General features: G+C 38.1%; 2 protein-coding genes across 4 annotated transcripts in view; one reads left to right on the plus strand and one right to left on the minus strand.

The window, feature by feature from the left end:
- The window catches only part of SPARCL1 (SPARC like 1), a 51,234-nt gene extending 32,622 nt beyond the window's left edge, over positions 1–18,612 (plus strand). For all 3 annotated transcript variants that reach the window (XM_043572217.1, XM_043572218.1, XM_043572219.1), the window contains 9 exons: positions 2,803–2,979; positions 3,363–4,367; positions 5,669–5,741; positions 6,670–6,788; positions 7,498–7,618; positions 9,574–9,710; positions 11,616–11,764; positions 12,382–12,530; positions 18,164–18,612. In XM_043572217.1, the coding sequence (XP_043428152.1) occupies positions 2,803–2,979; positions 3,363–4,367; positions 5,669–5,741; positions 6,670–6,788; positions 7,498–7,618; positions 9,574–9,710; positions 11,616–11,764; positions 12,382–12,530; positions 18,164–18,192 (1,959 nt within the window). In that variant the 3' untranslated portion in view covers positions 18,193–18,612. The remainder of the gene's footprint in view (positions 1–2,802; positions 2,980–3,362; positions 4,368–5,668; positions 5,742–6,669; positions 6,789–7,497; positions 7,619–9,573; positions 9,711–11,615; positions 11,765–12,381; positions 12,531–18,163) is intronic.
- The window catches only part of NUDT9 (nudix hydrolase 9), a 55,846-nt gene continuing 46,284 nt past the window's right edge, over positions 13,811–23,372 (minus strand). Inside the window, exon 8 of the mRNA XM_043572223.1 lies at positions 13,811–14,061. Within this exon, the coding sequence (XP_043428158.1) occupies positions 14,048–14,061 (14 nt within the window). The 3' untranslated portion in view covers positions 13,811–14,047. The remainder of the gene's footprint in view (positions 14,062–23,372) is intronic.

A 23,372-nucleotide genomic window follows, 5' to 3' on the forward strand; every position in this document is an offset into this window, starting at 1 on the left:
ATCTACATATAGACACATTTTAAAGGTTTTCTTTTGGGGACAATTTGTTATGTAGATCCAGTCAAACACTAAAAAGCTAAGTATCTTCCCATAGGGTTTACCTCTTACAAATCTTGTGTCATTTTCCCAGATTGACTGAATTGTACGGAAGTAAGTGGATTCTGTGTGGTTCAGGGATTCCACCCATTTCCAGAGGGTATGGTGTTATAGATGTGGGAATAACAACAAAAGAGAGTTTGATTGCAGAAAATTTCTGAAAGAAGATAAGCTGCTGTCCTTCTGCATTTCTTTCAGCTTGGAGAGGGAGAGCAGAGGAGGAAGGGTGCAGAGGGGGAGCAGTTCTCTACTAATAAGCCAAAAATCTCCTCCATCCCTTGCCTTCCATAATGCCCTTGCTGGAAACCTGCCAAACTGGCCACCATTCTTTATCCTTTCTCCCTTACAAATGGCTTCTTTGGAAATTTTTTCAAATGTTATTACTCCTTTTAGTTCAAAAGGTGATAAGCAAGAGCGCAAACCACATCTAAAATGAACCCTGAGGGGCGCCTGGGTGGCGCAGTCGGTTAAGCGTCCGACTTCAGCCAGGTCACGATCTCGCGGTCCGTGAGTTCGAGCCCCGCGTCGGGCTCTGGGCTGATGGCTCAGAGCCTGGAGCCTGTTTCCAATTCTGTGTCTCCCTCTCTCTCTGCCCCTCGCCCGTTCATGCTCTGTCTCTCTCTGTCCCAAAAATAAATAAACGTTGAAAAAAATAAAAAATAAAAAAAAAAATAAATAAATAAAATGAACCCTGAACTCCATGCCTTTCCTTATATTATACAATTGGTACAACAGAATGTGCTAATAGAGTAAAGACAAGTCAATGCAAATAAAATCTGGTTTTGTACTTATACCTCGATCTGCCTGACATGAGTATCCTTAGCATCTCTGTAAGAAAGATTTGTAGTGAATACCTGCTTACAGTATTGGACAGTTCATAGTATTACCACTGTAGGATATTACTTCTAGCAATAGTCAGTTTTCACTTGGTTACTTTATAATTTACAGACGACTAATATACATAAACTTATCTTGATATTTCTGCTCACTTCACCTTGGCAGATGATAGGGTGGGATTCACAATTCGTCAAATGACAGATAGATAGCTGATAGAGTCAAGACTTGAAGGAAGATCTTTAATCTCTAGGTCAGTTGTTAAACTTCTCCATCATGTATCACTGCCAGTTCTTCACCTATGCCTTCAGTCTTGCTAGAAATAGAGCCATCCTTCTAGTTGAAATAATACTCCATTGCTGTTCTTCCTAACTAGACTTAGTGTACTATTTCACACAGTTTTTGAATTAGTTCTATGTTAAATTATTTATCATAAGATTTCTTGATGAATATAAGGCTGCTAGTGTTAAGAAAATAAATATTGAATAAGGTTTAAATCTTTTCTGCTACTTGTCAGTGAATACTTAAAATTTAACTTAAGAAAATGTACAGTGTTAAAGAACTTCTCAAACTCAACACCCAACAAACAAATAATCCGGTTAAGAAATGGGCAGAAAACATGAATAGACATCTGTCCAAAGAAGACATCCAGATGACTAACAGACATATGAAAATATGCTCAATATCACTCATCACAGGGAAATACAAATCAAAACTATGATGAGATACCATCTCACATCTGTCAGAATGGCTAAAATTAACAGCACAAGAAACAACAGGTATTGGCAAGGATGTGGAGAAAGGGGAACCCTCTTGCACTGTTGGTAGGAATGCAAACTGATGCAACCACTATGGAAAATAATATGGAGGTTCCTCAAAAATTTAAAAATACAACTACCCTATGATCCAGTAACTGCACTACTAGGTATTTACCCAAAAGATACAAAAAGACTGATTCGAAGGGACACATGCACCCCAATGTTTATAGCAACATTATCAACAATAGCCAAACTATGGAAAGAGCTCAAATGTCCATAGACTGATAAATGGATAAAGAAGATGTGGTTTATATATACAATGGAATATTACTCGGCCATCAAAAAAAATAAAATCTTGGCATTTGCAACAACATGCATGGAGCTACGGTGTATTATGCTAAGCGAAATAAATCAGAGAAAGACAAATACCATATGATTTCACTCATGTGGAATTTAAGAAACAAAACAGATGAACATATGGGAAGAGAAAAAAAAGAAAGAAAAACCATAAGAGACTCCTAACTATAGAGAAAAAACTGAGAATTGCTAGAGGCAGGTGGGTGTGGGATGGGCTAGATGGGTGATGGATATTAAGGAGGACACTTATGATGAGCAATGGGTGTTGTATATAAGTGATGAATCACCAAATTCTCCTGAAATGAATGTTGCACTGTATGTTAACTAACTAGAATTTAAATAAAAATTTAAAAAGAAAATGTACAGAGTTATATCTTCGGTAAATTTAATTTGACTTTGACTTTCTGCTAGCCACAGTTCTTAAAATTATAGAGTATGAATGTTTTTTAAGTTTGAAAAGCACAGAAAATAATTCCAAACCTCAAAGGTGACAATTATTGAAATAGTCTTTGCTCTATTTTCACCCAGTCTCTGCATACATAACTTTTTCTTAAATATGTTTGGGAGTCTGTTTTCACCTAAGATTATAATCTAGCCATTTGCTTGTATTCTTAAAAATTCTAGAGAGTATTTTTTAATTGATGTTATGTATGAACCATAGTGCTACTAAGAATGATGACGATAAAGGAGTAGCTAGAAATTTTAGACATCAGCATCTAGACGTGAATAACATGAGCCAATTTCTACTTTTTTTCAGACAAATGCAAGGTTCCTGTCTAATCATCCGAAACCAACTGCTGATTCCTTGAGTTCCATCCAACAGGCTGAAGTGTTAGTAACACCTAACAACACTGCTGTCCCCATGTTAAGGGTTGAAGATGCAGAAAATGAAAAGGAAATTGCAGTGCCTGTAGAAGACCATTCCGACCATAAGGTAAAAGTAACATGGTTATGCGATTATAATTTAAAATTTTTCCAAAGGTCTCAATTTCAAAGCATAGTTAAGGATATTACCTCATTCTCACCTCAGCTTAATTTTTAAAAGATGATTATCGTATCAGTGATCTCCAATTATCAAAAGAACTGTGAAAATTAGTGAGTTTTATGCCTTTGGCCAAGGTGCTATATAATTTCATACCACAAAATTCAAATTCAGGTTATAAACTTGCAACTATAAAGTGTGAGGAACATTGTATATGAGTTTACCTGATATTATGTGAAAAAAATAATGAACACTAAAGGTTAGCTTATGAATTAAAATATGATGTAGATATTCCATTACCAATTGTTTCAAGAGTAAACTTTTTTTCTTGTAAGGCTGAAAAATCTTCAGTACTAAAGCCAAAGGAGGAAAGCCAGGACCAGTCAGCAGATCAGGACCAGAGTTATAGCCAAGAGCTCGGGTTACAGGATGAAGAGGAGAGTGAAAGTGACTTAAGTGAGAATGTGGAGTACATACCATCTGAAGGTACATTGGACCTAAAAGAAGATACGAATGAGCCTCAAAAGAAAAAACGCCCAGAGAACATTGATTTCCTTGCTCCTAATATTAGTTCCATTGTAGATATTAACCAACAAGAAAGCATCACAAAAACAGAAAAAAAACAAGAACAACCAATGAATGAATTACATTCTCAGTTGAACAGGAGCAACAAACATAGCCAAGATGTAAATGATCAAGGAAACCAAGAGCAGGATCCAAATATCCCCAATGGAGAAGAGGAAGGGGAAGAAGAGCCAGGTGAAGTCAGTACCCACAACAATAACGAAGAAAGGGAGAGAGAATTTCCCAAGGAGCATTCTAATAGCAAGGAGGATGAAAATAGTACCAAATCTGATGATGTTTTGGAAAAGTCCAGTGAACCAACTGAAGTAAGCAAAATGCAGAAAGCTGAATTTGAGCAGGGTAACCAAGAACATGAAGAGGACAGTTCCAATGCAGAAATGGAAGAGGAAAGTGCATCAAAAATTACTAAGCACAGCCAAGATGCTGAATGGGAGAGCCAAGAAGAAAAACCTGAAGTTACCAGCAACCATGAGGAGATGGATAAAAAGACTGTTTCTGAGGCTTTGCTCGTGGAGCCTACTGGTGATGGTAACACCATGCCCAGAAATCATGGGGCTAATGATGATGGTGATGGTGATCCCAGACACGATGCAACTGATGACTACGAATTCATCCCAAGTGAGGCCTTCCTGGAGGCTGAAAGATCTCAGTCCATTTCCTATCACCTCAAATATGAAGAGGAAAGAGAAAGAGAAAAAGAAAGAGCACGTGAAAATGGGAATGTAGATGCCAGTGAACCTGGAGAATACCAAGGGGTGAGATTCTTTACATTGATGCTTTTCTGATAGAGCACTTAGCTTTATAAAGAAATAGCCATGACCTTTCTCTGTGCTCTCAGTCTCCCGTGCCTATCTCTACCAGTACATTACTAAAATGTATTAAAATTATTTATTTTCCTGTGCTCTCCATCACCAGGCTGAAAGTGCCTATTTTATTTGGGTTCCCCTAGAAGCAGAGCCTGGATTTAAGTAGTTTATTTGAGAAGTTCAGGGAACAAAGAGGAATGGGACATGATATCAGGAAGGAAAGGAAGCTAATCAAAGGTATATCATTAAAGCCATGTAAAGCACATTCCTCTGAATTACCCCATTTGGAGAATGAGGGAACTGGGGCATTTGTACAGACTGAGAATTGCTAAGAGAGGTGTTAATTCCCCAGCACTTTCAGTCTGTCCTTTGAGCAGGCCAAATAGATGTCATGGTTTTCCAGGCACAGAGATGCAGATACAGGCAGTTCAAAGTGCCTGGAGCTAACTAAAATGGTAAATTCTGACAGATATGAGGGATGGGAAACACTAACAACTACTGCTCTAATGTCTTAAGAGTAGATGCCATGTAATATTCAGGTTAGATCACCAAGGTCTAGCAAAATGTCTCTAATGTAATAAGAAATCCAGGAATGTTTGTTGATTTAGCTATAAAGGTGAAGAATAAAGACTTCAGCTCCAATTTTAAGTAAATACACACCAAAATGATAATCAGGAAACTGCAACAGAGTGGGAGTAGGGAAGAAGCATATCGTCATTGGTTGTTTAATCATTTGGAGCTTTCAGGCAAAACACCAGCAGCCACTCACTAGGAGGACTTGACACAGCTTTTGGTGGCCAAGGTCAATAGTGACCTTGATTACTGAGAACTCTCCTGCCATTTTAAGGTAGGAGTTTTATTACACTTTAGAAACCTGGTAAGAAACCTTTATTAACAGCTCCATAGAGGTTACTGATGTAATTGTGTCTTAACTATAGAATCACATGATAATACTACATTTCTACCATTCCAAAATCCAAAGGGGAGGTCCCAGCTTTGCTCCTGATGTTAGTTCCAACTTTTATTGAATAATCCCCAGAGATACAGCACTGAATCCAGTTGAGGAAGAAACAAATGGCTCCTATTCTCAAAGGGTTACTGTCTATTTCCACAGTTATGGCTGGTATCATTTTGAGATCTGAAATGATTTGGGTATGAAAAGCTTTGTGAAGGTACACACAGTGGAAATATAAATTATGTAATGGCTTTCCTGTAAATAAACTTCAGCTTCTGCTCTTGTTGTTATAAAGGCCAAGAAAACAGAAAGCCTACCAAATGAAGGTGAAAGTTCATATGAAGACAACAGAATGGTACATGGTACTGGTGAGTCCAGGCTAAGCTGCTCATGACTGTATCAAGGAAGAAATGGAATGGCCGCATTAGGCTATCCCCATTCCATCATTTATTTGTCACTGCTTCTCAGAATTTTTCCTCTCTTACATCCTCCCCACAGAAATGTTCTCATAAACTGTTGACAATCTCTAGCATACATTTCATACACAACTATGGGCAAATGTGTTTACAAACTGGAAGTCTTGTAATAGTGTGAAAGCTAGAATTCTTCTTTCCTAAATCCTATGCTTCTGAGAAGAATTCATTCTACTTTATTTTTTCTCTTTGACGTCATATTTATTTTTGAGAGAGAAAGCATGAGATGGGGGGTTGGTGGGCAGGGAGAGAGAGGGACAGAGGATCTAAAGTGGGCTCTGTGCTGACAGCAGCAAGCCCATTGTGGGGCTTGAACTCACAAACTGCGAGATCATGACCTGAGTCAAAGTCGGACACCCAATCGACTGAGCCACCCAGGTGCTCCTACTTTATTTTTTCTCAAATCCATAACTTACTAGTGAATTTAGATCCTGTATTTAATTGAGACCTAATTCCCAATGGCATACCCCAATCACAAAGATTTTAAATTTCAACACAAAATTTTCATGACTTATTAACTTCTGACCAACCTGCACAAACTTAAATTATAGACTTCAGACTATGACCATTGTAGGCAGGCCAAGAAGAGCTGTTTGTTCTTTTTATATTCCCAATTCAAACTGCCCAGAAAATCTAGACTATTGTGTAACACAGTTTGATGTCAGAGGGTCCCATCTGAACATTAAGATGTCCATTAGAATGGTTTCTAATATTTTCCCAAATTTTCTTTAATTAGTGAAAATGGAGCTCATGTCTAGATAAATTTGAAGTTACATACTCAGTTTAGCTTTGCTCATGCTTTCTGTTCAATCTTTCCTGTCAGATTCTTGCATGAACTTCCAGTGTAAAAGAGGACACATCTGTAAAGCTGACCAGCAGGGAAAACCGCACTGTGTTTGCCAAGATTCAGTGACTTGTCCTCCTGCAAAACTCCTTGACCAAGTAAGTATTCTACAAAATAGTCTCTAAGGGCCCCAAGTAGTTAGTGATCTGGATGAAAGTGGCTTGCAATTGAAATGTTTGTCAAAAAAAAAAATGTCCAAGTTATCATCTAATACTTGAAATAATACTGAATAGGAACAAATGCCAGCAAAAATAAGGAATTTCAACTGTACCTTGAAAAGGTAATAATGGCATTGATATCTTCAGAACTCATTTTAAAACTCACTGTATCCTTGAAAAGTCTGCAGTTTGCATTCTACTGAACTTATCTAGAGCTAGATTGTCATCACCATTGGTATAATTTAGTTGATTTTTTTAAGCAAATAGGCAGTTATGATTTTAATAACTTCACTTACCTGGCTCAGCACAACTGATCAGTCTGCCTATGAGCTTTAAGAAGCAGAGTATTTTCCTAGTGTACATTCAGAAACATGAGCTCAAGGGGCACCTGGGTGGCTCAGTCAGTTAAGCATCCTACTTCGGCTCAGGTCATGATCTCAAGGCTCGTGGGTTCGAGCCCCGTGTCAGGCTGTATGCTGACAGCTCAGAGCCTGGAGCCTGCTTCAAATTCTGTGTCTCCCTCTCTCTCTGCCCCTCCCCTGCTCATGCTCTGTCTCTCTCTCTCTCTCTCAAAAATAAACATTAAAATTTTTTTCAAAAAAAAAATTTTAAGGAAACATGAGCTTTTTCTCATGCTTGTCTTTCCTAGGTTTGTGGCACTGACAATCAGACCTATGCCAGCTCCTGTCATCTGTTTGCTACTAAATGTAAACTGGAGGGAACCAAAAAAGGGCACCAGCTACAACTGGATTATTTTGGAGCCTGCAAATGTAAGATTCTGCCACTCTTGCCAACCACCATTGCTGAGAGGATTTGGGGTGAATCTATGCATATCTGAATAATCTATATACAGACTCCCACATGCAAATGGAAAAAGGCTAATGTAGTTCTGAACCTAGGATGCTCATTAAAATCTTCTAGAGAGACTTAAAAAAAATAAAAAGAATAATTCCCCAGCCTTAACTAAAAGAGACTGATTTAATTGGACGGGGTTGGGGCTTTAACATTGCTTTTTCATTTGTTTTTAAAGTAACCTAGACAATTCTAAGGTGCAGCCAGGGTTCAGAATTACTATGATAATGTTACCACTTAATAATTGAAATGAATCATTGGAATTTTGCTAAATTACTTGTCCTTTTTCCAATGTACGTTAAGTCTCCGCCAAGAAGTGTTATGACAATATATTCTTCTAGAAGTTTTTTTTAATGCTCTTCTTCCCCCCAAATACTCTCAATTGTGTTTGGATCTCCTTATCACTAAGTGATTCTCCACATTAGCAGTGCTTACTAATATTTCCAGTTCTCCTGTCTTTCCTGACACACAAGAGTATTAAATTTCTCAGCCCTCTTGATCTTAAAATTTTTTTTTTCAACGTTTATTTATTTTTGGGACAGAGAGAGACAGAGCATGAACGGGGGAGGGGCAGAGAGAGAGGGAGACACAGAATCAGAAACAGGCTCCAGGCTCCGAGCCATCAGCCCAGAGCCTGACGCGGGGCTCGAACTCACGGACTGAGAGATCATGACCTGGCTGAAGTCGGACGCTTAACCGACTGCGCCACCCAGGCGCCCCCCTCTTGATCTTAGATGTGGCCATATGAGTTGATTTGTCCAGTGAAATTTCAGCAAAAATCATCCATGTGAGTTCTGGGCAGCTGCATTTAAGAGCTAGCATATGTATGGTCCTGTATGCAGAGCCCTCCTGTCAACTTGTATTGGCCTTGAATGTACAACACAGTGACTGTAATTAACACTGCTGTATAGTATATCTGAAAGTCACTAAAAGAGTAGATCCTAAAAGTTCTCATCACAAGGAAAAAAAATTTTGTAGCTAGTGAGGTGATAGTGAGGTGGTCATTGCACAACATATGGATGTCAAGTTATTATGCTGTACATTTTAAACAGTGTTGTATGTATATTATATTTCAGTAAAACTAAAAAAATTAAAAAGTTTTTGTTCTTTTAAGTCACTGAGATTTAACATTGTTACCACAGGTTAATCTAATTTCCACTTTTTTCTCTTTTCTCCTGATAAATAGTTCTTGCAGCCTCTACCCTCCACCTATAAATCTGCATATCAAATAATAACCTGCATATCAAAATAAACCTGCATATCAAATAAATAAACCTGCATACCAAATAAACCAAAATCAAAATAAACCTGCATATCAAATAAACCTGCATATCAAAATTATTTTTTGGGGGGCGCCTGGGTGGCTTGGTCGGTTAAGCGTCCGACCTTGGCTCAGGTCATGATTTCACGGTCTGTGAGTTCGAGCCCCGCGTCGGACTCTGTGCTGACTGCTCAGAGCCTGGAGCCTGTTTCAGATTCTGTGTCTCCCTCTCTCTCTGCCCCTCCCCTGTTCATGCTCTGTCTCTCTCTCTCAAAAATAAATAAACGTTAAAAAAAATTTTTTTTTAAGAAAAAAAAAATAATAATAATAATAAATTATTTTTGGAACTTTTAAATCATCCTGATGCCCACATTCTACCCCAGACCAATCAAATCAGAATGTCTTTGAATGGAAGCTGGAATCTGGTATGTTTTGAAAACACCACAGGCAGTTCTGTTTTGCCGCCAGGTGTGAGGACCCACTGCTGTGACAGTGGGACAGTGAGCGTACCGTCAGTCACCAGATGTTATTAAGCTTTCTGTTATGAGGACGTGCCATAAGATAGGAGTAAGATCCAAAGATTAAAATCTATTTTCTTTCTGCTTGGAACAGCTATTCCTATTTGTACAGACTTTGAAGTGACTCAGTTTCCCCTAAGGATGAGAGACTGGCTCAAGAATATTCTCATGCAGCTTTATGAGCCAAACCCTGAACACGGTGGATATCTAAATGAGAAGCAGAGAAATAAAGTAAGTTATCCACAGGTCAACTACCCAAGTGTCTATGTACAGAGCCTAAGGAAAAACGGTATGTGTGTTGAGGGGAGGAGGGGGCCTACCTCCCCCTGCATATCAGCAAGAGCCCACTTGGTTCGCCACACCTGCTAAGTTCACATGCAGTAACAGAACAGTAGTGGTCACCATTCATGCCACAAGGTTTGAGACATGGCCAAACCACCCCATTCCTGTCCAAAGGGCAGTGGCCTGAGCAAGGACTCTTCACCTCATACCCCAGAGCAAATCCTGGTTGAGCAAAGGGAACCTCCATTCAGCACTTATATATTCAGGCCCAAACATATTATTTAAATCTAATAATAAATTTAAATAAATTTAAAAGGTTTTTAATACATCTTTTTGCCCTCATAGACCAGACAGATTTATGATATAAGAGAAATCCCTTATTTGCAATGTCAGTAATATATTAAGATTTAAAAGTGCAGAATATTCATTCCAGAAGTTCTCAGGGAAAATGCACTCATCAAATAGCTATTGAGTGCATCCTGTGTATCTGGAATTGATTTACATGATGGGGATACAGCAATGAAGCAAAGAAAAATCTCTGCCTTCATGAGCTAACATCCTAGGAAAAGAGACTCTGAACAAATGTGTGTGTGTGTGTGTGTGTGTGTGTGCACGCACATGTGTGTTTATAGACATATTGCAAATATGAGCATACATGCAAATATATAAACATGTAAATAAATATGCAAATATATAAGGTATGTCAGGTGGAATGAAACATGCTATGAAGAAAAAATTAAACAAGAAGGAAGGTGTGCATTCACTGTGTCAAATGCTGCTTACAGGTTGTAAAATGAGGAATGAGTTGAGCACTGATTTGGCATGTGGTGGTCACAGAGTTAACCTTGACAGAAGCTGTTTCTGCAGATTGGAGAGAAGAAAAGCTTGAGTGACAGGGTTCAAAAGAGAATAGGAGGAAGGATGCGGAAGCACCAAGTATAGACAATATATTCAAGGCATTTTGCTAGAAAGAGGAAAAGTGAAATGGGTGGCAGCCAGACAGGAATGTGAGTTCAAGAATCCCATCTACCAGTGGGAGATAGTAGAGGATGTTTGTGTGCTTCTGGTAGGACCCCAGTAAAGATGGTAAAAACTAATAAGGAATAGAAGAGGTACCCAACTGCCATAGGGTGGTTTTGAGGAGATGGAAAGGGGTAGGCTTCTGAGCACCAGTGAAGGGTTGGGCTTATATTCAGAGCACAGGAAGTTCATCCATGAAAACAAGGAGAGAAGTTGGTGGATGTGACTATGGAGATGGGTAGTTCTGTTCTAAATGCTTCCAGTTAGTTCATGAGTAACATCATAAGCTGAGAGTTTTATATGCATTGCCCAGAAATAATTTCTATCCTCTCTTTTTAATACATCATAGTGAAAGTCTTGAAAGCATTAGATGCAAAACAGGGAAATTTTAATGGGGCTGACCAAATGGTGTCACACCACAGCTGATTCTGATCAGACACTGGACAGAAATACTTAGAGAATTAAGAGTATGCCAATGTGGTGATTGGGACTTTTCACTAACCAACAATTTTGCCTAGGTCATTTCAGGCCTTTTCATTAAAACCTTCTCATAATTTTAAGGAATGTGATGAACAGTACTCGGTTAAAAGAAAGATCAAAAATACTTAAATATCTTCTAAAAACCACAGGTTGTATTTTTTAGTTGGCTGTTATTCTATGTAGAAATAAGAAAGTCTGTATAGTGTTGACTAGAAAGGATTTCATTCGGTCTCATGATGGCCTGGGCTTGTTTTCCTCTGTCATGTCACTGTTACTCTTCAAGTAAAGTTTACCAGTGATAATTACATTACATTTGTCTGATTCTCTGATGATCTTCTCCCTTCCTAATCCCAGGTCAAGAAGATTTACCTGGATGAAAAGAGGCTGTTGGCTGGGGACCATTCCATTGACCTTCTCTTACGGGACTTTAAGAAAAACTACCACATGTATGTGTATCCTGTGCACTGGCAGTTTGGTGAACTTGACCAACATCCTATGGACAGGTAAAAACTCTTAACCTTCACATTACTAGGTCATCTCCCTGATAGAATGTCTAATTATCTATACAAAGATACTTCTAAACAAATCTAGGAAGTTTCCACCTCTGTTTTAGAACACTGACATGCCAAACAAATGCAGTTAGGTGTCTAAACACAAAACTGCTTTGAAGATAGCACAATATGGCCACACCATGTTTCCCAAGTTTAGATATTAGGACCCAGCCTGTAGCAGAGACTCCTTAAATTCCTTCTCATTCTTAATCCTGAATTCCCAAGATGCTCTGATTGGCCCAGCTTAGGTCAAGTGCTTACATCTGGATATGTACAATTGGGTAATGGTCAGTGGGTAAGAGTCAGGCTGTACAAACATGATTGTTGGTGGGGGGTGAGGCACATCCCTATAAATTTAAGTTGGCAGGAGAGTACTTCCCAGTGAGGAAAGAAACTTTGTGACATCTCAAGTGCTGTGTATCTTACCCATAATTTTGCACCTTTTCATGAGTGTACTATTTATTTGGCATTCCTAGCAATCTTGTGGAAGAAAAATGCCTTAGTTATCCTAAGAGTTAACTTTCATATACAAGCTGGCCATTAATACACCACCGTTTATTTCATTGCAGAGTCTTAACACATTCTGAGCTTGCTCCTTTGCGAGCATCTCTGGTGCCCATGGAACACTGCATAACTCGCTTCTTTGAGGAGTGTGATCCCAACAAAGATAAGCATATCACCCTGAAGGAGTGGGGCCACTGCTTTGGAATTAAAGAAGGTAAACTCATCATCAGTCAGGGAAAGGGGTATCCTCTTCTCCAGGAGAGCACCAAGGCCTGCAGCCCTCCTGGAGAGGTCCTGCTATGTGCTCAGATTGACACCTAGGGACAGCAAGGTGGCAGCATCCCAGGTAGGACTTCCTCAGGGCACATGCTGTCATTGCAAGGTTACTTCATACTTCCCTTGATGATACTCTTTTTTTCAGAGAGTAAAAGTGGGAATACTTAGGGGATCACAACATTGAGTTCTTAGCGGTTGGCTAAGCCTGAGAAAATGATGTCAATCCAGAGAGCTGTGCTACCCTTCTGAAGAAGGAGGGATTTTATGTCATTTCTTAACCTGACTATTGGTCCAAACTTTAAAAAGTCATATGTGAAGAGTAAAACAATAAGTCTGATTCTGCCAGTGGGAGATGTCAGAAAAATCTTAGAATTCGTTACCAACTCACTAAAGATAGGGCCTCATATCACAAGTTGTGTCCAGATATTATGCTTTCAATCTATTACTGCATCTTCAGTGGCAAAAATAATAATAATCAGAGGGTTCTTTCTTTCTCCCTGTGATGGAGGAACTTAAATTTAGATATTTGTTTTGCCAGTCTATGTCTTAACATACTTCCTTTTGTTTTCCTAAGTTAAAGCTGATTTTTATTAGCAAGCATGTTTTTAATAATCAAGATTTGAAAGATTCTCAAAAAATGAGCACTCAAAACTGCTTGCACAGTGTAAATCAACAGTAAACAACCTCTAAAGCAGAGGTTTTATATGTTATGTTCACAACATACAAGTAGGATGAATGTGCAGCCAACCAATCATGAAAAGTAAGTTCATCAAAGGTCAGAATGTCTTAAAAGGAGGCAAGTATGACATTCACTTTAAAAATATTCTTCATGGGGCATCTGGGTGTCTCAGTGAGTTAAGCGTCCGACTTTAGCTCAGGTCATGATCTCATGATTCTGCTGACAGCTCAGAGCCTGGAACCTGCTTTGGATTCTGTGTCCCCCTCTCTCTCTGCCCCTACCCCACTCACACTCTGTCTCTCAAAATTAAATAAACATTTAAAAATTAATATATTTATTATATATATTCTTATATATGTAATATATATTCTTATATATATTATATATGTGTGTGTGTGTATATATACTTCATGATATGTAGAATGCCTTGAAATTATAAAGAAAGAGCTGAGAGTATTGAGTACTTACTGATAAATAGGTAAGCATAAAGGGTTAGCTCTTTGCCTCTACAATATTATTCTGTGAAATAAGCACAACTGTAAGGAGCAAAGAATGTATATTTTTGTAAGCACCAAGTGCTGTATATTGGTCGCCTATCACTGCATAACAAATTACCCTAAAGCTTAGAAGCTTACAAGTTCACAGTTTCCAAGGATCAGGAATCTAGGAGTTGTTTATCTGGACAGTTCTATCTTAGGATCTCCTCTGAACTCGCCCACATGGCTACTGTTGAAAGATTCCATTTCCTCACCATGTGGTCCTCTCCATAGGACTGCTCACAGCTTGACATCTGTGAGAGAAAAGAGAGAGAGAACCCAAGACTTAAGTTATAATGTCTTTTGTAACCTAATCTCAGAAGTGACATACTTCTGCCATATTCATTTGGTCACACAGACCAACTCCTGCTATAATGTGAGAAGAGGTCTTAGAAGCTGTGACATATTGTTTATACCCTATTAGCATTAATAGGAAATGAATAAGCTGTTAAGACCCCAACCCATATAAATAATACCAATTTCCCTTCTAACGTCTATTCTATAAGTACAGTACTTATAAATTCAAATATATTCCCCAAAATGGCTAAAACTACTTTCCTAATTCCCATGTTAAAAAGACAAAGTGTACCCAAGTACAGCTGCCCCACTCCCTCCACCCCACCATTATCAAAAAGGGGAAACGTAGCTGGGACAGGATATATTGTGCCCTTTATAAATTTTTTTTAATGTTTATTTTTGAGAGAGAGAGACAGAGACAGAGTGTGAGCAGGCAAGGGGTAGAGAGAGAGGGAGACACAGAATCCGAAGCAGGCTTCAGGCCCTGAGCTGTCAGCACAGAGCCCGATGCGGGTCTCGAACTCACAAACCGTGAGATCATGACCTGAGCCCAAGTCAGACGCTTAACCGACTGAGCCACCCAGGCACCCCAGTGTGTGCCCTTTTATATGGCACTTGATTTTAACAGAGTGATTGAGTTTGAACAGATTCCATTTATTTAAGGAAACCAGTTGTGCTTCACTGTTCCTCTGAAACTTCTGGCAGCTCTTCAGCATGTAGGCTTACTCAGGCTCTGTGCTGGGTGGTTGTCTGGGAGGAGCAGGAAGGGCTTGAAGTTCAGCGACTCCAAAAGCTCTTAATGGTCTTGTTTGTTCACTGTGGTTTGGCCATGATTACATTATTTTGAAGGAGGGAAAGAATTATCACATAGTAAACCAAGAAAGCAGATATTTAATATTCAGTCAGAACAACCAAACAAGTTACTGCTTTGGGCTGTAGCTAGGGAAAACAAAACACAACAAAATCTCTATTTGTAAGCGTGCCCTTCCTTCCCTCATGGCTGGGAAATCCATGAAAGGACAAGATAAATTTTAGCCACGGCCATTCTGAATTTTAACTGCCTTTTATCTGGGCTAGGTGTGCTCGAATATCCAGCTCTGTCATGAGTTAGCTATGTGAGTTAGGGCATACCACTTAACCGCAGCAAGTCTCATTTTCCTTCTGTGTAAAAGTGGGGTTTAATTGAAAGGTAGAGGAGTAATATTTATTTGGTGTTCATGACATACCATTCCACATTAATCTTGAGAAAAACCCTCCAACTGAGACTCATAGGCAAACGAGTCAGATCATGCAGGTCCTACTGAGCCAGTTAAAGACATTATCCTAAAAGTACTGGAGGATCACCAAAGTGTTTTAAACAAGGGAGTGGTTTCACTGGATTTGTACTTAAGAAAGATTCTTTTGGTTACATGGTGGAGAAGCCAGAGAACTGGCTGATTTGCCTGTGGTAAATCCAGGCATAGCTGATTAGAACTTGAACTAGAGCAGTTACAGTGGGGAAAAAGAAAAAGAAACACACTCAAGATAATATTTAAAAATATAAACATGATATATTCAAGAACGTAAGCATATTCAAGGTGTATATAATATAGAAATAATAAGTATTTGCTAGGAAATATGTGGGGGCAGGGAACAGACAGTTGAGAGATAGAGACAAAGGGAAATATGACACCCAGGTTCCGGGCTCAGGCCAGGCAAAGAGACAGAGGAACAGAGACAGAAAACACAAGCACAGAAGCCGACTTTGGGAAGATGATAACTTCCATTTGTGATGTGAACTTTTAAGTACTTGGGAGACAATGAACAGTAGATACATGAATACATGGGTCAGCTTTTCAAGGCAACATTCTGGAATGTAAGTACGTAGTTGAGGATTACAAGCATACAGAAAGTAATTAACGCTATGGAAGGGAATTAATTCCCCCACAAAAATGTGTTGAGCCACGTGGGAAAAGGTCTAGGGTTGAACACCAAGGAACCAAGAATAATGGGTAGAGGAGAAAGAAGGAGTTCATGAAGGAGAATGAGAAGTCTCCTGAAAGGAAGGAAGAAAACAGGATTGTGCCATTTCAAAGGAGGTATTTGAAGAGGAAGAAGAGATCACAGTGCCAAATACTGCTGAGACGTCAAGTAAGATAAAAAACTAAGAATGCTCCTTTTACATAGAAATAAGGGCATCCTGGGTGGCCTTAGTAAGAGCAACTCTGATGGAACAGTAGAGATGGAGGCCAGATTCCATAGGTTGAGAAACAATAGATGAGAAAGGGTAAAGAGTGGCTGCTTGAAGACAGGAAAGAACTAAAAAGGGGTTTAAAGTTGAGGGAAGCATTTCTGGGAATAAAATAAGCTTGAGCACTCATTCATTCATTCATTCATTCATTCATTCAACAAGTGTTTACTGATGGTCCCCATAGTGCCATGCACTCAAGGCTGGCTATGCAGCATATTTGCATGTTCATGGGAAGGGTCCAGTAAAAAAGGAAAGATTGAGGATATGGAGAAAAACACGGCTGTCTGGTTGGCTTAGTAGAGCACGCCACTCTTTATCTCAGAGTTGTGAGTTCAAGCCCTATGTTGCAGAGCCTAATTTTTAAAAATTTTTTAATTAAAAAAAGAAGAAAGAAAAACAAAAGAGTAAAATTAGGGGGAGAATTTCTGAGGCCAGAAGAGATCCTGGGCATAGGCAGAGGATTAGCCTAAAGTTAAGGAAGGACATCTCTTATCCAAACAATGAAAAGAAGGCAAAAAGTGTGAGCACAACAGTAAGTAAATTTATAAATAATGAGACTAAAATATTCATTTTACAAATGAAGCCAGTGTTCAGAGGAAATATACCAAAGTTCATAATCTTTCCTACTCTTGTGTAAGACTTACACTGAGCAGGAAAATTACCTGGTGTCCCAGATAGTGTAGTCATTCGTATGCTTCAAGTTAATCTGTTTATTTGTTCAACAATGCTGGAGTGAGGGTGGGCCATACCGGTAAGAGTGATCTTACATCCCCTAAAGGATGTTCTCTCGTCCAAAGGTGTGGCAACAAGTTCTTTTACAATTACTTGGTTGGAAATTTGATTTAACTGACCCTATACTTCTATTTATTTCTGTTATATCTTAGCAACCTTTATAGGTTAGTATACTTGGCATTTCTTGGCTAGGTCTCTATTGGTGCTTCTCAACCCTACATTTAGAACTACCAGTGGAGTTTCTAGATGTATACATGCCATTGGCCCACCCCTGCAGATTCTGATTCAGGAGGCCAGGGGTAAGGCCTGAGAGTATATCTTTTTTTACTTGAAGTATAGTTGACCCACAATGTTACATTAATTTTAGGTGTACAGTATAGTGATTCAACAAGTCTATACGTTATGTTGTAATCACCACAAGTATAGCTACTGTCTGTCACCATAAAACACTATTATAATACCACTGACTATATTCTCTACGCTCTGCCTTTTATGCTTGTGTCTTATTCCATAACTGGAGGCCTGTACCTCCCACTGCACCCATTTTGCCCATCTCCCCATGCCCTCCCCTCTGGCAGCCATCAGTTTCTGCTTTTTGTTTGTTCTTTTTGTTTTTTAGATTCCACATGTAAGTGAAGCCATATGGTATCTTTTTAAAAGTTTCACAGATGGGGTGCCTGGGTGGCTCATTTGGTTAAGCGTCTGACTCTTGGTTTCGGCTCAGGTCCTGATCTCGCAGTTCATGGGTTCTAGCCCCATGTTGGGCTCCGTGCTGACAGTGCAAAACCTGCTTGGGATTCTCTCTCTCTTTCCCTCTCTCTCTGCCCCTCCCTATGTCCCTCCCTTCCTCCCTCCCTCCCTCCCTCCCTTTCTCTCTCTCTCTCTCAAAATAAATAAGTAAACTTTAAAATAAATAAATAAATAAATAAATAAATAAAAGCTTCACAGGTGGCACTGATGCCCTATCAGGTTTGAGAACTATCCTGTAAGTCTTATTAGATAGTTTCTCTAATCCCCGAGTTCTATCATTGTTTGTTTATATTACAACTCTGGCTGTTTTCTAAAAATGTGTTTTGTTTTGTTTTTGTTTTTTACAGAAGACATAGATGAAAATCTCCTGTTTTGAATTAAGATTTGAAAGAATTCTAACATTCCAGCATCCTTCTCTGTCCTGACCACTCCTGAAAATATATGCATCCATGATACTTGTAGATTTATATTTAGCAAAATATAATATTTTGCATGTGTGAGATGACAATAAGAGTAATGGCTTGCTGACAGTGTATGCACTAAGCATTTAACATTAACTTTGGAATTAAACTTTAAAATAAAATCTACATATGCAAAATCCTGTATGCTGTTTGTGAACACTCTCTACATCTGTTTGTGAGATACTTCCTAATTATGAAACTTGAAGAAAATACTACATTCGTTTTGTTCATAATATCATGTACACTTCAAGAAAGTGGAATAATGCTCTTTTGTCATTAATGTGCATTATTTTCAGTATCTTAATATCCTAATAAAAATCCAAATGCTTACTCAAGTTTATTTCCAGTCGTTTATTTAAACAGCTATATGTGAAAGACCAACTCAAGGCTCACACTTCAAACCAAATTATAATTGTGCTTCCCTAGACCCTACTACTTAAAAAAAAAAAAAAAAAAGGCAGGAGTATGGTTGGGAGAGATGTTTCCTGTGGGAAACAAATATTCAGTTATTAAATGGTAGATGCTTATTAATGTCCTTTGTCATAATGTAACTTCAAACAGAAAAAAATAAATCCAAGTGCTCTTTACCAAATTCAGTTTAAAATGTGGATGATTATGCACTGCTTGGTACATCTGGTTCTAGCTCTTGTGCAGCTGTCTGTGTGTGTTAGGGGAAGTGGAGGTCCTGCAAATTTTTTACGTGTCTCATATACTCAAAATAAGGGTAAAGACAACACAGACAGAAAGCTCTGAAGTGTCTTAATGTTCAGTGTAGTCAGAGATAAATATTACTACTGCAATTTTATAGCAAGAAATTGTGTCATAAGAGAAACTTTGTGTTTTCATTAGGACTCTTTTTTGGTAACTATTAATACAGTACGGGCTAGATTACAAAAATAATAAAAGATACCATAATAGAGTTTTTCCTAAGGTCTGAAACAAGGCAGTAAAAAAACTGTCAACTTCTATATTCTACTTACAATATCTATAAGGAAATAAATTATTTTTTATTTTTTATTATTTTATGTTTTATTTTTTTAATTTTTTAACATATTTTCCTATCTGAAATGAAAGATATCAATGCAATTGCCTTTTGTTATTTTTTCAAATAATCAAAAACGTGTTGCTGCTGTTGTTGTTAAGAGCCTTGATAGTCACTGAGACAAGGTACCTCAAGGAATTTCATCTGAAGGAACTTATGGAAGAGTGTGCTTTTTATCAGAAAAATTTTCTCTGATTAACCTCAAAATTTTATTTATGTCTTTTCTTAGCTCTGAGTCACTTGTTCTTACACCATATCACACCATGTCATTTCAAAATAATTAAGTTCAGTTTGATTAATCAAAATATAAGTATTTATAATTTTTCCAACTAGGGAAATAATTTTAGAACTTATTCCAAAATTCAAAACGTTCTTATGTGTAGCTGCAAAGAAATGTCATGAGGTCTTAACCAATAACAATTGTAAATTTGTGAATTTGTCAGGAATGGTGAAATTATATTTGGAGGTGATTAGACCTAAATTGCCATTTTTAAACATTTTAGAATAGTGAAAAGTGATTTTAATTATTTTTTTAATATTTATTTTTGAGAGAGAGCAAACAAGCAGGGGAAGAGCCGAGAAAGAGGGAGACGAAGAATCCAAAGCAGGCTCCACACTATCAGTGCAGAGCCCAATGGCAAGGCTCAAACTCAGGAACTGTGAGATCATGACCTGAACTAAAGTTAGACATTTAACTGACTAAGCCATCCAGGTGCCCCAAAATGATTTTAATTCTAAAGACACTACCTGTTTATTTAAAATGTTTTCTTTGAAAGTAAGTTCATTTTGAAATAATAAATGGTATTTAAAATAGAAAGTTCTAGAACCTTTAATTTTTCTGTCCATTAAGTCTCCCTTGTGGATAGCTGCCCTAGATGATATATTGTAGAAACACTGTAATATTCTTGGTAGCCACAAATTTTAATTGTGGATTCTTTGTGATAAAGATGTTGCTCTGATCCCAACTGAGGAGACGAAGTTATTTTCTCAGTAATCAGTCTTTAAGCCTCTCTCTGTGTGAGATACCTGAGGAGTTGGAGTTCTTAGTCTGCAACCAGTTATTCAGTTTAGCTTTAAACCTTGTGACTCATATGGCCCATGACCATAAAGGTATTAGTAATATGGCTTAAATACTAGATGGGCATACAGTTCTAGAAGATCACACTGTTCCTTGAATTCATTGCTCCGAGGGCCATCTGAAGCAAAGGTAATTACAAAGACATACAATATAATTTGGACTGATTCTATTGCACTAAGTAGAAGACTGTTAAAATATTCTTGTGTTGGGTAATTTAATGATTTCTAATAGGCCCACTTATCACACAAAAAAATTCAAGGGTTTGGATCCAAAAGGAAGAAAAACATAAAGGAGAAACGTGAAAAAGAAGGAAAAGGGAGGTAAGTTGCCCAAATTCAGGCAAAGTAAAATAGCATGAAGGTAAGTCATAGTTGAGTTTAAAATACATCTAAATTAGTTGACTTTTATATTAGTGACTTTTATAAAGAGATATACCTTGTTTCCGATGCTGGGGACAAATCTTAATGAGAATATGATGGGTTTGATTTTTCTTTCAAAATTTAATTCCAGAGTACAGTGGGTGGGTTTGAAATTCATACGGTAAGTTAATTTGAATTAAATGTGATTTAAGACCATAAAAATGTTTGCTTTCAGAATCTACTGACCAGTAAAGACCACACTGATTTACTTGTTTTATTGAATCCACTCATATTGTGCTATTCTCTACCAACCCATTTGCCTTACAAGATTTTTCCCGTATCATTTTCTCCTTGAGAAATTATAATTGTAACAGCATCCAGGCTATGCAAAGGTCTGGTAAGTCTCATGGGGGTAGAAGCTTAAGGTGGATTTATGTGTATATTATAAAAAAAAAATCTCATTTGAGCCACTGGTGATATGTCCCCAATACTAAGCATGATGCAACAGTGGTGGTGGAGATTGGTGGGTAGAGACTGCAAATTCAGATAACTTCAGGGGCCAAACAAGTATGTTGAACTATGAGATTATGAGGAAGTGTATGAAGTATATGCAATGTTATGAGCCAGAGAATGCATGTCTTGTCTAAAGGCATCCAAAGTTTTTTAAAACTCTGTTCTAGGCTTACAAAACCTGAATTGAGGCATAATTTAGCCTGACCACTATTGCAATACCTCTAACTAAGCAGCCTATTTACAACAGGAATGGGATTTAGAAAAAACTAAAAATCTTCTAACCCTTTAATTCCAGACTCTTCCTTCAGAATGAAAGTTCTCCTCTTGGCTGGCCTTTTGAGCACTGCCGCTGCTCTGCCCATCCCTGTGAGTACATTGCCTCCATTTTCCACTCCATTTCCATTCTAGAGATAGTATTTCTGGGCTAGGAGGCATATCCTGTATCTTTTCCTTTCACAAAAGAGAAAGGTAGAGTCCAAGGTAGCTATAGAATCAGGAATTTATCACTGTTCCCTCAGCCCAGTGGTCTTCTCAGCACAAATCTCAGTTCCACATAGCATCTGTAAACCACGTGACCTTGAGCAAGGAACTAACCCATGACTTGCCAGTCTGTAAAATGAGTCATAAGAACTACCTCAGAGTAGTGCAAAGATAATAAAAATGTTTCTAAAGCACATAAGAGTCCTAACTGGAAAATAGGAAGTTCTCAAATAAATTTAGGAAGCTAGAACTCAAATTCCACAGTGACCTGGGTCTTAGTTATGTAGTTTAAATTGGGTTTCATTATAATGCCTTTACCCCAAACCATCTCATGCTGACTATAGCCGTGCCTTCCACATCTATACAAATGAGATCTTTGAGTGTGATCTGTGTCGATTACAGTCTGAATACGGAGGGCACCAAGTAGACAAGAAATCCTCTTTCCTGCACATTTTTTGACAAAGGAGCTTTCAAAGTGAGGGAGCTTTCAAACTTTGTGTTTGGAAATTTAAATTTACATTTCTACATGCTCTTCACTTTGAACTTCTAAATGCTGAGAATGAAATTGAGATCATTGTTGATTCGAAGATAAAGAGGCATGCAACATGTAATTACTCTTAAGAAATGTAAATAAAAACATCATTTGGAAATAAGTTTAAAAGCCAAAAGTACACCTTCTAAATCACTGGACAAAATTAATTCAACCTTTCCCCATTGGATACACAACTGCTTTTCATTTCAGAAGTGAAGGTACACCACTGACCAGCGTAACGCTCAATAGTGGCTTGTTACCTATTCTCATCAAATCTCTTTGTAATAAATAATGTCTTGCCATATGTTGCTTTACCTTGTTGCCGGTGCTGTTTTACAAGCTTGAACCATCTGGAGGAAGTTCCAGTGGACAGGTAAACTTCTAGTTGTTTTTTTCAAATGACATGTTCATCATTTTAAAAGTTTACAGTTGTCTGAAATGACTGGCATCATGTCTCTTTTTTTCAGAGATTTGGTTTTTACCCGCCACAAGGACCGTCATTTTTTCCTCAGATCCTGTTTCCCCCACCTCCACAACTGCCCTTGGTAAACATGGGTTTGGGGACTCTCAAATTGCAAACAAACAAACAAACAAACATTAGAAAACCACTTATTAGTTAGATGATAGTTATTAAATTTAAAATTTGGGGCTTTCACATGTTGCCAGGCACGAGCTGTTCACACCCTCTCCCCGCATAGCCTGCGGTGGAGTGTGACAAGGAGCTAGCAAATTTTCCCCAAAATTTTTGGTGACTTCTTTCAATGTCCTTCTATACTTGCCATCAAAAAGGTGTTTATACTGAATTTCCTTTGACTGTGATGAGCCTAGTTGCACTTCATGAAGGATATACTAAACTCTTTCTATAATACCTGTTCTTTTTCTAAATCATCTTGCTACTTACTTTTTTCTAAAAAGTTTTTGTTTTTTCAGCTTTCTCCCACAGGTCAAACAGTATAATTATTTTGCTCTTTCTGCTGGATCCTCTCCAATCTCTCCTAATGTCTGGATTCTTGGCCATCTTTTAATAAAGCCCAGAACAGTGCTAAATATACAAATAGAATTTCCTTCACTTTATATGTAATACTTACATT

Source organism: Prionailurus bengalensis, chromosome B1 (genome assembly GCF_016509475.1).
Source record: "Prionailurus bengalensis isolate Pbe53 chromosome B1, Fcat_Pben_1.1_paternal_pri, whole genome shotgun sequence".
NCBI classification, from domain to species: Eukaryota; Metazoa; Chordata; class Mammalia; order Carnivora; family Felidae; genus Prionailurus; species Prionailurus bengalensis.